Source organism: Pleurodeles waltl, chromosome 10 (genome assembly GCF_031143425.1).
Source record: "Pleurodeles waltl isolate 20211129_DDA chromosome 10, aPleWal1.hap1.20221129, whole genome shotgun sequence".
NCBI classification, from domain to species: domain Eukaryota; kingdom Metazoa; phylum Chordata; class Amphibia; order Caudata; family Salamandridae; genus Pleurodeles; species Pleurodeles waltl.
In genome coordinates, this window is record NC_090449.1 from 5436808 (window position 1) to 5449656 (window position 12849).

Sequence of the window (12849 nt, forward strand, 5' to 3'; positions counted from 1 at the left end):
GCTCGGGCCTGGGGGGAGAGGAGACAGGGGGCTACCTGCCAATGATGCAGCAGGTGCAGTGGCACCGGAGCCCAGGTCCTAGGCTTCCTCCAGAACTGTCGGAAAGTGGGCGCACACTGGCCCACCCAGATGTAACTTCCCTTCAGGGGCCCCCAGGACACGCGACCCTCCCGGTCACCCCTGGGGTGGGGGACATGAGTGTTCATAGCTTCATGTTTAGAAACCATCCCTTCTGGTGAACACCCCGGGCCCTGGGGGCTCTGGTGCACCAGAGTGACCCCCCCTTGTGAAGGGACAGACTGAGTTCTCACATCTCATGACGTCTCTTGCGTGAGTTACATATTACACACTGCTCGGCTCGCCTCGGGCTCTTAGGGCCGAGCCGGGACACGGCCCCGGGTAAGTGCGGCCTCGCGACATAAATGTCACGGGCGGAACTACAAGTCCCAGAATGCAAAGCGCAGAAGAGGTCCCTGCAGAGTGTGGCTGTAGAGAGTGCAAACGGACTGAAGTTAAACAAAGACCACCCAGAAGCACAACCCACCCACTACCGGCCTGAGTGTCTAACTGGGGGGGGTGACACTTCCACCCCGCAGTCCTACCTTTGTGTCTATGACCTGTCCCGGGTTGTGGTTTGAAAACCCGCCCTGCCTACCTGTGCCCCCCCCCCCTCCCCCCCATGGGATCCGCCCCGCCCACCTGGGCTGAGCCCACCCCCAACAGATGAGCCTCCCTCAAGGGGGAGACCCCTGTCTCTCCCTCCCCTGGGAGTGCAGCCTCCTGGAGGCTAAGCCGGTCTCCCTCCCACCTCTGGGTACCCCTCATAGCCCTCCCCCTCTCCACTGCCCCGTCCCCTCTCACTGCTTTGCCCTCCACTTCCATCTCACTCTCCTCCCCTTTTCCACTGCACTCCCCTCTTATTGCCCTCCCCTTCCACTGCCCCGACCCCTCTCACTGCTCTCCCATCTCAGTGCCCCCTCACTGTCCTCCCCTCCCATCTCACTGCCCATCCATTGTCCACTGCCCACCTTCTCCACTGCCCCGTCCCCTCTCACTGCTCTCCACTGCCCTCCCCCTTCTCCACTGCCCTCCCCCCTCTCTGTGTCCCATACCTTCTCCACTGCCCCGTCCCCTCTCACTGCTCTCCACTGCCCTCCCCTCCCCCTTCTCCACCGCCCTCCCCCCTCTCTGTGTCCCATCCCCTCTCACTGCTCTCCACTGCCCTCCCCTCCCCCTTCTCCACTGCCCTCCCCTCCCCCTTCTCCACTGCCCTCCCCCCTCCCTTCTCCACTGCCCTCCCCCCTCTCTGTGTCCCATCCCCTCTCACTGCTCTCCACTGCGCCGTCCTCCCATCTCACTGCCCTCCCCCTCTCCACTGCCCCGTCACCTCTCATTGGTCTCCACTGCCCTGCCCTCCCCTCTCACTGCCCTTCCCTCTCAGTCTCCTCCCCCTCTCAGCCCCTCCCCTCTCACTGCCTTCCCCCCCCCCCCCCCCCCCCCCCCCCGTATCAGGTTTACGGAAAAGCGGAGTCAGAGGAGCTCAGGGGTGTGAGAGACATCCAGAGAGACCCTCGAGGAGAGACACCCGGGAGGGGGATGAATAACTCCCTAGGGGAGAGACTAGACACCCCTGGGAGAGAAAAACTGGGGGGCTCTGCCCAGGAGTTCAAGACCCTGAACAGAGTTCGGTCATCCGACAAGAGAGACGACGGACGAGACCCCCGAGGCGAGAGAGACCCCCAGAAAAGTTCACATCCCTGAGGCGACAGACTTTTCAGACGAGAGTGTGTCCTGAAATTAAAGCGACTGCTGGAAAGTGAGACCCCTGGGGTGAGAGACACCTACTCCGGAGTGGAGCCCCTAAAACTAAGGTGAGACCCGCAGGAGCTAGACACCTGAGGTCCTGGAAGAAGGGTAGAGACAGCCCAAAGAAGAGACAGCTCGGGGGAGACAACCTGGGAGAGATTGAAGGAGTGACAGCCTGAGGTAGAGACAGCTCGGGGAGAGACTGTCCGAAGCCTGTGGTAGACAGCCCTGGGGAGACTGCTGAAGGAGAGACAGCCCGAGAGAGACTGCTGAAGGAGAGACAGCCCTGGGGAGACTGCTGAAGGAGAGACTGTTGAAAGAGACAGCCCGGAGACAGACTGCCGAAGGATGGATGAAGCTGGGAGAGCCCCGGCCGGAGGATGAGACCGGCCCCTCGGGAGTCTCCCTTCCATGAGACGGTCCCCTGCAGAGGAGCTCCCGAGACACCGGGCACCAGGGGCGAGACCCCCGGGGGAGGATGTTCTCCAGGGGCTCCAAGAGACGCACCTCCGGCAGACCAGGGGTGAGTGGGGCTGGGAGGAGGTCTGGGGTGCGTGGGGGAGGGAGGGGTGGCTATTGAGAGATGGGGGCAGAAGCTGAGGGGGCAACTCCGGCAGAAAAGGGGTGAGTGGGGCTTGGGTGGCAGGGGGGTGAAGGAATGGGGCAGAAACTGAGGGGGCACCCCCGGCAGACAAGGGGTGAGTGGGGCTTGGGTGGCAGGGGGCTGGAGGATGGGGGCAGAAACTGAGGGGGCACCCCCGGGAGACAGGGGGTGAGTGGGCTTGGGTGGCAGGGGGTTGGAGGATGGGGGCAGAAACTGAGGGGGCACCCCCGGGAGACAGGGGGTGAGTGGGCTTGGGTGGCAGGGGGGTGGAGGATGGGGGCAGAAACTGAGAGGGCACCCCCGGCAGACAAGGGGTGAGTGGGCTTGGGTGGCAGGGGGTTGGAGGATGGGGGCAGAAACTGAGAGGGCACCCCCGGCAGACAAGGGGTGAGTGGGGCTTGGGTGGCAGGGGGGTGGAGGATGTGGGTGTGGGGGAAGATGGGGGCAGAAACTGAGAGGGCACCCCCGGCAGACAAGGGTTGAGTGGGCTTGGGTGGCAGGGGGGTGGAGGATGGGGGCAGAAACTGAGAGGGCACCCCCGGCAGACAAGGGGTAAGTGGGGCAGGGAGGGGTGGAGGGCAGCCATAGTAGAGGCTGAGAGGGTGGAGAGACGTCATCTCCCTCCGGGAATGTGAACAGGTGCATGAGTGACGTCACGGGCCTAGCGCCTGGAGGGCGTGAAGGCCTCAGTGAGCTGTAGGTACCCAGGACCCCTGGGGTCCCGCAGTTGCTGCTCTGTCCACATTATGTTACGTTTCCAGTTATCCATAAAGCACACAGAGGCCGAGGACTTCTTGGCGCTAAATCATGTAAATGTAGCTGCACTGGTCGCGTAACCCACAATCCTGTGCGCGAATTGAGATTTTGTAAACATCCCAGTTAGATGTACAGGGGAGGCCCTTCTGTCTCCAGGAAAACAAAAAAAAATAATATAAAACATTAACACTAAACCTTAACACTTCAAAGTGAGACAGGTGGGAAGAATGTAAAACCTTAAAACTTCAAAGTGAGACAGGTGGGAAGAATGTAAAACCTAAGGCCTGAATAGGTCACTCCAAGAGCCTCTGCGCTGCCTTGCTCTGTTCATTATAACAAATGTTCTGCCAAAGGCAGTAGGCCAGGCTTCGTTATAGCTAAAGCATTTGTTGAAGCCAGTAGGCCTGTAATGGTTGACGTTATGCTGTGATAAGGACTGCAGATAGGTATACAGTAGCTATTACTTGAAGTTTCAGGGAGTACCGTAGGAGGCTAGGGTGTTGGGGTGGGCCACCCCCAGAAGAGCACGGGAGTACAAGAGACAACTGTCGGTGTTTCCCTGGGTGAGGTTTTCCTCCTGTTTGTAGATGTTGTACCAGGGCCCTGGGTTAACAAAGGACAGTGTGCCCTGATCCAACTGAACACAAGAGAGAGCTGACGGTGTTGCCCTGGGTGAGGTTGTCCTCCTGTTTGTAGATGTTGTACCTGGGTCCTGGGTTACCAAAGGGCATTGTGCACCTGAGTCGAGGGCTAACCAAGGACAGTGTGCCCTGATCCCACTGAACACAAGAGAGAGCTGACGGTGTTGCCCTGGGTGAGGTTTTCCTCCTGTTTGTAGATGTTGTACCTGGGCCCTGGGTTAACAAAGGGCATTGCGCACCTGAGTCGAGGGTTAACAAAGGACAGTGTGCCCTGATCCCACCGAACACAAGGGATAGCTGACGGTGTTGCCCTGGGTGAGGTTTTCCTCCTGTTTGTGGACGTTGCACCTGGGTCCAGGTTTAACAAAGGGCATTGTGCACCTGGGTCCAGTGTTAACAAAGAGCACAGTGTCATGATTCCACCGAGTACACGAGGGAGCTGTCGGTATTGCCCCGGGTGAGGTTTTCCTTCTGTTTGTAGATGTTGTACCTGGGTCAACAAAGGGCACCGTGCCCTGATTCCACCACGTGTAGGAAGTAGCTGTCGGTGTTGCTCTGGGTGAGTTTCCTTCGTGTTTGTAGATGTTGCACATGGGTCCAGGGTTAACAAAGGGCACTGTGCACCTGTGTCCAGGGTTAACAAAGGGCAGTGTGTCCTGATTCCACCCAGTGCAGGAGGGAGCTGTCGGTATATCCCCCTGTTTGTACCCGTCGCATCTGGGTCCTGGGTTAACAAAGGGCACCGAGTGCAGGAGGGAGCTGTCAGTGTCTCCTCCTGTTTGTACCCGTGCCTGTCTGTCTCTGGATAAGGTCGGTATTTCCAAGGCTGGAAGTTTGTTGTATTTTCTCCTTTTACAGACTTGGCCGGTGTGTCGAGGTCTGTGGTCAGCGGGGAGGGGGGGGATCAGTCTCAGGCGGGACGGGTCAGTCTCAGGGAGGGGTCAGTCTCAGGCGGCCTGTGGGTCAGTTCTAGGACTCCTTGGAGCTGTTCCCAAGGTCACATGGTGCAGTTATTTGTACTCGATAAGGCCGAGGGCCCCACCCCCGCGGCGGGGAGTCAGTCTCGGGCAGGGTGAGGGTCAGTGTAGGAGTCTCCACGGCCCCCTTCTCTGCTGAGGAGTGAGTATTTCAAGGACCGGAGGCGGAGTCTGAGAGTAAAGAACCTTTAATGTATAACCAGCCCTACACGGACACACATGACCGACACACTAGTGCCCCAATTCACACCTCCACAACACACACACAGGCACACACACATCTGTTTCATGCACACACACCTCACACCTGTCACATGCACACACCTGGTCCCACCTCACACATCTGCAACACACACACACAGACCCATCTCTCACATGCACACACCACCCTCCCTCAAGCACCTGCTCCCCACACACCCCTGCCCCACTTCACACACCCTTGTTTGCACACACACACACACACGTCACATGCATACACCCACCACACACCTCCCTCAAGCACCTGCTCCCCACACACATCTACATCAGACACACACCTGTTACATGCACACACCCACCACACACCTCCCTCAAGCACCTGCTCCCACACACATCCACATCACACCTGTCACATGCACACACCCACCACACACCTGTCCCACCTCACATCCGCAACACACACACATCTGCCATATGCATGCACACACACACCAGAAACCTGCCTCCCACAAGCACCTGGCCTCCACACACACACACACACACCCACCATCCTGCCCACACACATCTGCCCACCTCACACACACAAACACATCTATCACATGCACGCACCTGCCCCCACACACACCTGTCCCACCTCTCACATCCATAATAGACACACACCTGTCACATGCACACACCCACCTCGCACCTGCCTCCCCACACACACACACACACCTGCCAGCCCATACACACCCGCCCCACCTCACACATCTGCAACACACACGCACACACACGTCACATGCACACACCCACCACCCACCTCTCTCCCACAAGCACCTGCCCCCACACACGCCTGCCTGCCCATACACACCTGCCCCACCTCACACATTTGCAACACACACACCTGTCAGATGCACACACCCACCACAGACCTTCCTCCCACAAGCACCTGCAGTCATACACACACATGCCTGCTCACACACACTTGTCCCACCTCGCACATCTGCAACACACACAGACACAAACGTCTGACACACACACCTGCCACACACCATACACCTGCCACAGACATGCACATCTGTCTCACACACCTACCACAGAAACACCTCCGGTCAAACACCCACCTTCCACAGACACCCACACACTTGCCCCAAACACACCTCCCCCACACACACCAGTCACACACATGCACACATCCACCACATACCTACCTCCCACACACACATCTGCAGAACACCACCTACCCCCCACACATACCTCTGCCACATTCATCTGTTACACACACCTGCAGACAGTGGAGCAGGTAGTGTTAGGTGGCTGAATCTCCAGCCCTTTCCCTCCCCCTCCCCAGACAACCTGCACCAACATCTCGTGGTCCGAGTTTAGCCCGCTTGGAGCTTTTGTTTCCAGGGTTTGTGAAGGTGATTATGGGGCGGGCAGTAAGCAGGCATTATAGGTGCGTTTTACCCCTGTGGGGCGCCATTTGGGACCAGAGAAGTGTATGGGACAGCTGTACCCGCCATCCTATAAACAGTGAACTCCCACCCGGGCATCTCCCTGGTGGGCATTATTTGTTTTAAGTGACATCTTTCTGGGGGCGTCTGTGTGGGAGTCTCTGGGTGCAGAGACCTCCCTCTTACAGAGCTGTTGTGATACAGTGACCGCCCATGGTAGAGTGAGGAAGAGACAGTGAGAAACAAGAGGTAGGACAAGAGAAAGACCGTGCATAAAGGCTGAGTGACCATGCACTCTGCAAGAGACAGGTAACAACCGGTCTACCTCAGTAACCACTGGGTACCAACCTCCCCGAGCACTGGGCACCAATCACCCCTGAGGAATTGACAACAACCACCCCTGAGGAATGGGTACCTCCCATCACTGAGTTGTGGACACCAAACATCCCTGAGAAATAGACATGAACCACCGCTGGGCCGTGGGTACCACCTACCCCTGGGCCGTGGGTACCAAGCACCCCCGAGCTGCGGGCACCAACCATGCCTGACCTGTGGGTACCAAGCACTCCTCAGCTGTGGGTACCACCCACGCCTGAGGTCTGGGCACGAACCACCCCAGAGATATGGACACCAACCACCCCTGAGGTCTGGGTACCACCATCCTCTGAGGTCTGGGTACCACCATCCTCTGAGGTCTGGGTACCACCAACCTCTGAGGTCTGGGTACCACCCACCCTCGAGGTCTGCACACCAACAACATTTGAGCTTTGGGTACCACTCATCTCTGAGTTCTGGGTACCACCCATCCCAAAGCTCTGGGCACCAACCACCCTTGAGCTGTGGCTACCATCTACCCTGAGGTCTGGGCACCAATCACCGCTGAGCTGTGGGTACCAACCACCCCTGAGCTGTGCGTACCAACCACCCTGACCTTGGGTTCCAAAGACCCCTGGCTTCAGCGAGGTGGAGGGCATACGGGCAACTGAGGGCCTCGGCTTCAAGTGAACACTTCCCAGCTCCCTGCTGATGCCCTGTAAGCCTGGGCAACTCACTTGGAATATCTGTGCAATGTTTAGTTAGTGATGCAAAAGCATCAGTGTAACTTGAGGGCCATACGTGCTGTCTAAGACCCCAGACCGGCAAATCTGCATAGCCTGTGCGAGAGCTCTGCTGACTGGGCCTTTGTGTTTTTAGGTCTCGGCTAGACATCACATGCGCTGTCTCGAAGAGACGTGTTGTGTTCAATGGGTGGACGTCCGCCCACCCATAGGCTTCCTATTTGCTCGCTCCATTGTCGCTCCCACCCCTCCTCCCTGTTTGTCCATGGCATGCATGCTTCACGCCTCTTCTTGTGTTTCCCCCTCCCCCAGAGCAAGGACCAGGTACTGAGCCATCCACGGCTCCCGTTTTAGGAGCTACTTTTTTGTGTGAGCACTCCATACTGCTTGTGTGTGACAAGCCCCTTGTTCTCCTCCCGCAGGGGCTGCGCCTTGAACTGTGTATAGAATGTTAAACTGCGCTAATGAGAATTAAGGAATATTGCGAGACGCGTTAGGGTTTTTTTTTTAAACCTTTTTATATAGCACAAACTTGACGTGGAGGTATGAGCATCAGTTCCCTCACAGACGGGCACCGGGAGATTAAGGGCCTGATTTAGAACTTGGTGGATGGGCACCTGCATCCCAACGGTGACATATCCCGTCCGCTGAAATATTAATCACATTATATCCCATGGAATTTATATTTGTGATTCAGAGAATCACAGGATGTTGCGCCGTGGAGACTCCAATCCAGTTCCCCTGCTTCAAAAGTCAGCAGCTCTGGCCATCACTCCCGTTCTGCTTGCCCGGAAGGTGGGGTACCGCCAGTACAAAGGCAGACTGGCCTTGCAATAGTCGTTTTTTAATTTTCTGTGCAAACAAGAAGCATTTACTAATGAAACTCCCAGAATGATTCTGCAGAGAGGCCTTTGGGTGGCCACCACATTCAAGCACTAGGACATCCTGGCTGGCGCCTTAGGTTTCCCGCAGGGACGCTTCACGCACACACGGGAAAAGAGCAGGCCCTGTCCCGGGCAAGATTAGGAAGCTCTCTGGCAGTAGTGGGGCTGGGGCAAGTGACTTCCTAAACCCAGCAGTCTCATGACGTCAGGGACTTCCTATGCCTTAAACCAAGCAGCCATTGGACAGGTTTCAGAAACAGAACAATAAAGCCTTAGTGCAGCAGAGGAGGGAGAGTTTAGCATGAACGTGACACAAACTGTGCTAGAATCGTCTCAGATGCAACCAGTGCAGTAATATCTCATCCTACTTATCATGCACCAAACTACGTGTAACAAGCAGGCCGCAGCCTGGTGAAACCATGACCCCAGAAGCAGAAACGTGTTCACGGAGGTAACTGTACTTGCAATAGCAGATGTTTTGAAGGCATCATAAGAAGCAATTATCCTGATGAATCGACTTCATCAGCGAGACTGTTTAAGGGCCGATTTAGATTTTTGGCGGACGGGTCACTCCGTCACAACGATGAGGCACATCCCGTCCACAAAAACCTCCATTCCATTCTATCCTATGGGATTTAGATTTCAGCAGGCGGGATAATTGAATTTAGGTTTCAGAGTGTTAGTGTTTCTGTCGAGCACCCCTAGAAAGAGCAAGTCTGCTCTGCAGGGCTGTGGCCGGCAGCCGCCAGATACCAGATCCTACCTTAGGATGGACAGACTGAAGAGCCCGGTGTGTAACGCAGGCCAGCTGAAGGAACTTCTCACCTCAGCTGAGGGCCACTTTCTCATCCGGATTGGCGATACTTGCGCAGATTTCCTTCTGCCAGGGGCTGCTCTTGCCGCACCTGATAGCAAAGTGGCCGCCCTAGCATTGGGCTTTTTACCTGACTTTCAGTCATGGTGTTATAGATGCTAAGACATCTACAACACCAATGGCTTTTGGATTGCCATGAGCTATTGGGTTTGCCAATGCTTGTTCACTTCACCGTCCCTCTGCTCCAGGTCTGTGGAAGCCTCATCTCCCCTCCTAGACTGCAGCGCCCTTTACCTCTGCCCCTCCCTCCAGCCATGTAGGGCCCCTCCACTGACCCTCCCTCCCCCCCCCCTCACTCCAGCCCTGCAGGGGCCCCCTCTCCACTGGCCCTCCCTCACTCCAGCCCTGCAGTCCCCTCCACTGACCCTCCCTCACTCCAGCCCTGCAGTCCCCTCCACTGACCCTTCCTCACTCCAGGCCTGCAGGGCCCCCTCCACTGACCCTCCCTCACTCCAGGCCTGCAGGGCCCCCTCTACTGACCCTCCCTCCCCCCCTCTCACTCCAGCCCTGCAGGGGCCCCCTCTCCACTGGCCCTCCCTCACTCCAGCCCTGCAGTCCCCTCCACTGACCCTTCCTCTCTCACTCTAGGCCTGCAGGGCCCCTCCACTGACCCTCCCTCACTCCAGGCCTGCAGGGGCCCCCTCTCCACTGGCCCTCCCTCACTCCAGCCCTGCAGTCCCCTCCACTGACCCTTCCTCTCTCACTCTAGGCCTGCAGGGCCCCTCCACTGACCCTCCCTCACTCCAGGCCTGCAGGGGCCCCCTCTCCACTGGCCCTCCCTCACTCCAGCCCTGCAGTCCCCTCCACTGACCCTTCCTCTCTCACTCTAGGCCTGCAGGGCCCCTCCACTGACCCTCCCTCACTCCAGGCCTGCAGGCCCCCCTCTACTGACCCTCCCTCCCCCCCTCACTCCAGCCTTGCAGGGGCCCCTTCTCCACTGGCCCTCCCTCACTCCAGCCCTCCCTCACTCCAGCCCTGCAGTCCCCTCCACTGACCCTCCCTCCCACCCGCCCTCTATCACGCCAGCCCTGCAGGGCTCCTCCACTCACCCTCCCACCAGTCGTGTAGGGCCCCTCCACTGACCCTCTCTCACCCCAGCCCTGCAGTGTTCCTCACCCAGTGTTGCCCTTCACCTGCAGAGCCATCAGCCAGTGCTCCCCTCTATCACCTGCAGTGCCCCCCCCCCCCAGCCCTCCTCTCCCTGCTCAGATCTGGGCGCTCTGACACATAACACTCCCTGGCCTGTGGTTTCACATTGCCATGTGGGGGCGGGTGGGGCAGGGAGTGCCAGTCATGCTTCCTGGATCCCTATTGTGTGGAGGGCACCTCCTGCCAGGGCCTGCCTGCTGGTGACTCGATCCTGGTGGGGCGGGGGGAGCCTCCTCCCCAGGGAGCATCGCTCCCTCCCTCACACTCCTCCTACCCCCCAGCCTGGGAACTCAATCACGCACCCCCCTCCCCCCGCCCTCCCAGGTCACGCCCCTTCCCTCTACTCCCATCTCTGCTCTCTGCACCCAACCCAGGAGTCGCCCCCTCCCTAGGGAACTCACTCATCTGCCACCTGTCTGAGACCCCCCCCTCCTCAGCGAGCTCCGCCCCCCCCCCCATACACCCCCCTCACCTGTCTGTGATCAGCGTCAACAAACACTTCACCTTCCCCGGGGGCGGCTGCTCCCCTCTCACCTGTACCCCCTTCCTTCACCCCCCACCCCGGGGGGCTCTGTGCTGCCCCACCCTCCTGCCTCTCTGCCTCCTGGAAAGCACTGGTTGTTGCCCCCCCCTCTCTAGCGCCTCCTGCCTGCTTTAACTTCAGGGCTCAGGGCAAGGAAGGCAAAATCTCTTTACCTGTTGATGGGCTGCTAGAATGTCCGCCCCCCAATACCCACCCGCTGCTGCCCCGTGGTGGTGGACCCAACACCCCTATGGTGGTCCTAACCTGCCCTCAGTGCTTAATTTGTAAATAAAAGCGTGCTGGTGCCCAAAGCCCTCCTCTGAAACACGCGGCTGCTGCAATTAAATGTGTGAACACGGAATACTGAGGCGGCGTAATCCTGGAGCCATCTCGGGCGTCTTTAATCCATTTACAGCCACTCCCTGCCCCTTCAGCTCAGTCTTGCAGCTTTCTGCTTTCTCCCATTGTGACGCTTTTCCGTTTTCCTCTTCCTCCGTCTTTCCCATATGTGTCTTTTGCTCGCAGCAAATGCTTGAGGCAGAAAAATAAGTTCCGGTGCTCAGAAATAAGTGCCAGTGCCCTGCACCGGCTCAAATCAAGCACTGCAACTGAGACCTATAAAATTCAAGGAGTAGCTGAAACGGCCCACCCACCCCGTCCTCGTTCTAAAGGGTGACCCCGAAGGTGTCCTGGGTAACAAGTCCCAGTACAGCCTGGGGGCGCCGATGACTGCGGCCTCCCGCGGGGGCGCTTATGCACGGGTAATGCGGCGACGGTACTCACAAGGGGCGGCTTACCGGGAGGGGTTGGTGCTGTCACATTACACTTACCACGTCAAACAGAACATTGAGCCGTTTGGTGCTTTGGGTCTCTAACCCTCGCACAGTGAGTCCCACCTGGCATCCTCCCAGGGGCGTGGGAGACCACACACTTCTGGGGGGACAGGGACAGCCTTGGGGACTTTCAATCAACCCCATACACATCGCTCCTTGTTTACAAACTGCAGGCTCCGATAAATGTACACAATCATATAGTTTGGAGTGAAATAGGGAGAAAGGAAGGCATGCTGTCACAGTCTGAGAGTATCTTTTATTGTTTATTTACAGTCACAAAGTAATTAGCTCAAATGTGAAAGTAACAGGTTGATTAACCTGGCATCTTCATGCACCAAGCAAATAAAGGTAGGAGGGTAAAAAGGAAGAACATACCCTTTGCTCCCCACCCCCATCATGCCCTTCACCTCATGCCAGTTGGAACCACACTGGAGATATCAAAAGCGATCAGGTACAACAGTTGTAAACTGCTCGGAAACCAGAGTTCTAATAACACTTCTACTCCTTTGTGTGATCTTGGGCAGCTCAGCTCCACATCAGTCATACCTGGGAGCATTTCAACTGAAGGCACTCTTGGAGTTACAGGCTATATAAACATGGATTCTCTAATCTCTGTATAAACTGCAGTCACTAATTTCTTTAGAAACGGCTGTTTGTGATGCACCAAGTCACAGCGTGTAAAGAAAAGACATTCACTGATTATAAAGAAAAGACATCAGAAAATGACTATTACAAGGTTATTACAGTCGAGTTCTGACATTACAGTGCCTTCTGCCAGAGCTAGCAGCCAAGGTGAAAGGCAGATCAGGTCACAGAGCATAATTAATGCAGCTGTTTAAAGCAACACATGGAATGTTGCTTTTCTTTCTTCTGCTTTACTTTAATAGCTAGGAATGACAGAAGCTATGCACTAAGGTTTTAATTGGTTTGTGGGGAATTTGGTGGTGTGACCAAGTATTCTATAGGATACAATACCCCCTGCGTACATAAGGCTATTGCAAGTCGCCTTGGAGTTCGTACCTTATAAACAAGCATTGGCAAAACCAAGAGGTCTCGCCTATGCAAGATCTATTGCCTTTGCCAGTATGTTTTAGCCATGCCGTACACTAGTAA

General features: G+C 56.8%; 1 protein-coding gene across 4 annotated transcripts in view; it reads left to right on the top strand.

Moving 5' to 3' along the window:
- The first annotated feature begins 1495 nt into the window (after window positions 1-1495).
- PRICKLE3 (prickle planar cell polarity protein 3) overlaps window positions 1496-12849 on the top strand; it is a 99020-nt gene continuing 87666 nt past the window's right edge. For 2 of the 4 annotated variants that reach the window (XM_069209310.1, XM_069209309.1), the window contains exon 1: window positions 1496-2329. In XM_069209310.1, coding sequence (XP_069065411.1) covers window positions 2285-2329 — 45 coding nt within the window. In that variant the 5' untranslated portion in view covers window positions 1496-2284. The remainder of the gene's footprint in view (window positions 2330-12849) is intronic. The other 2 variants (XM_069209312.1, XM_069209313.1) reach the window with 1 other exon arrangement.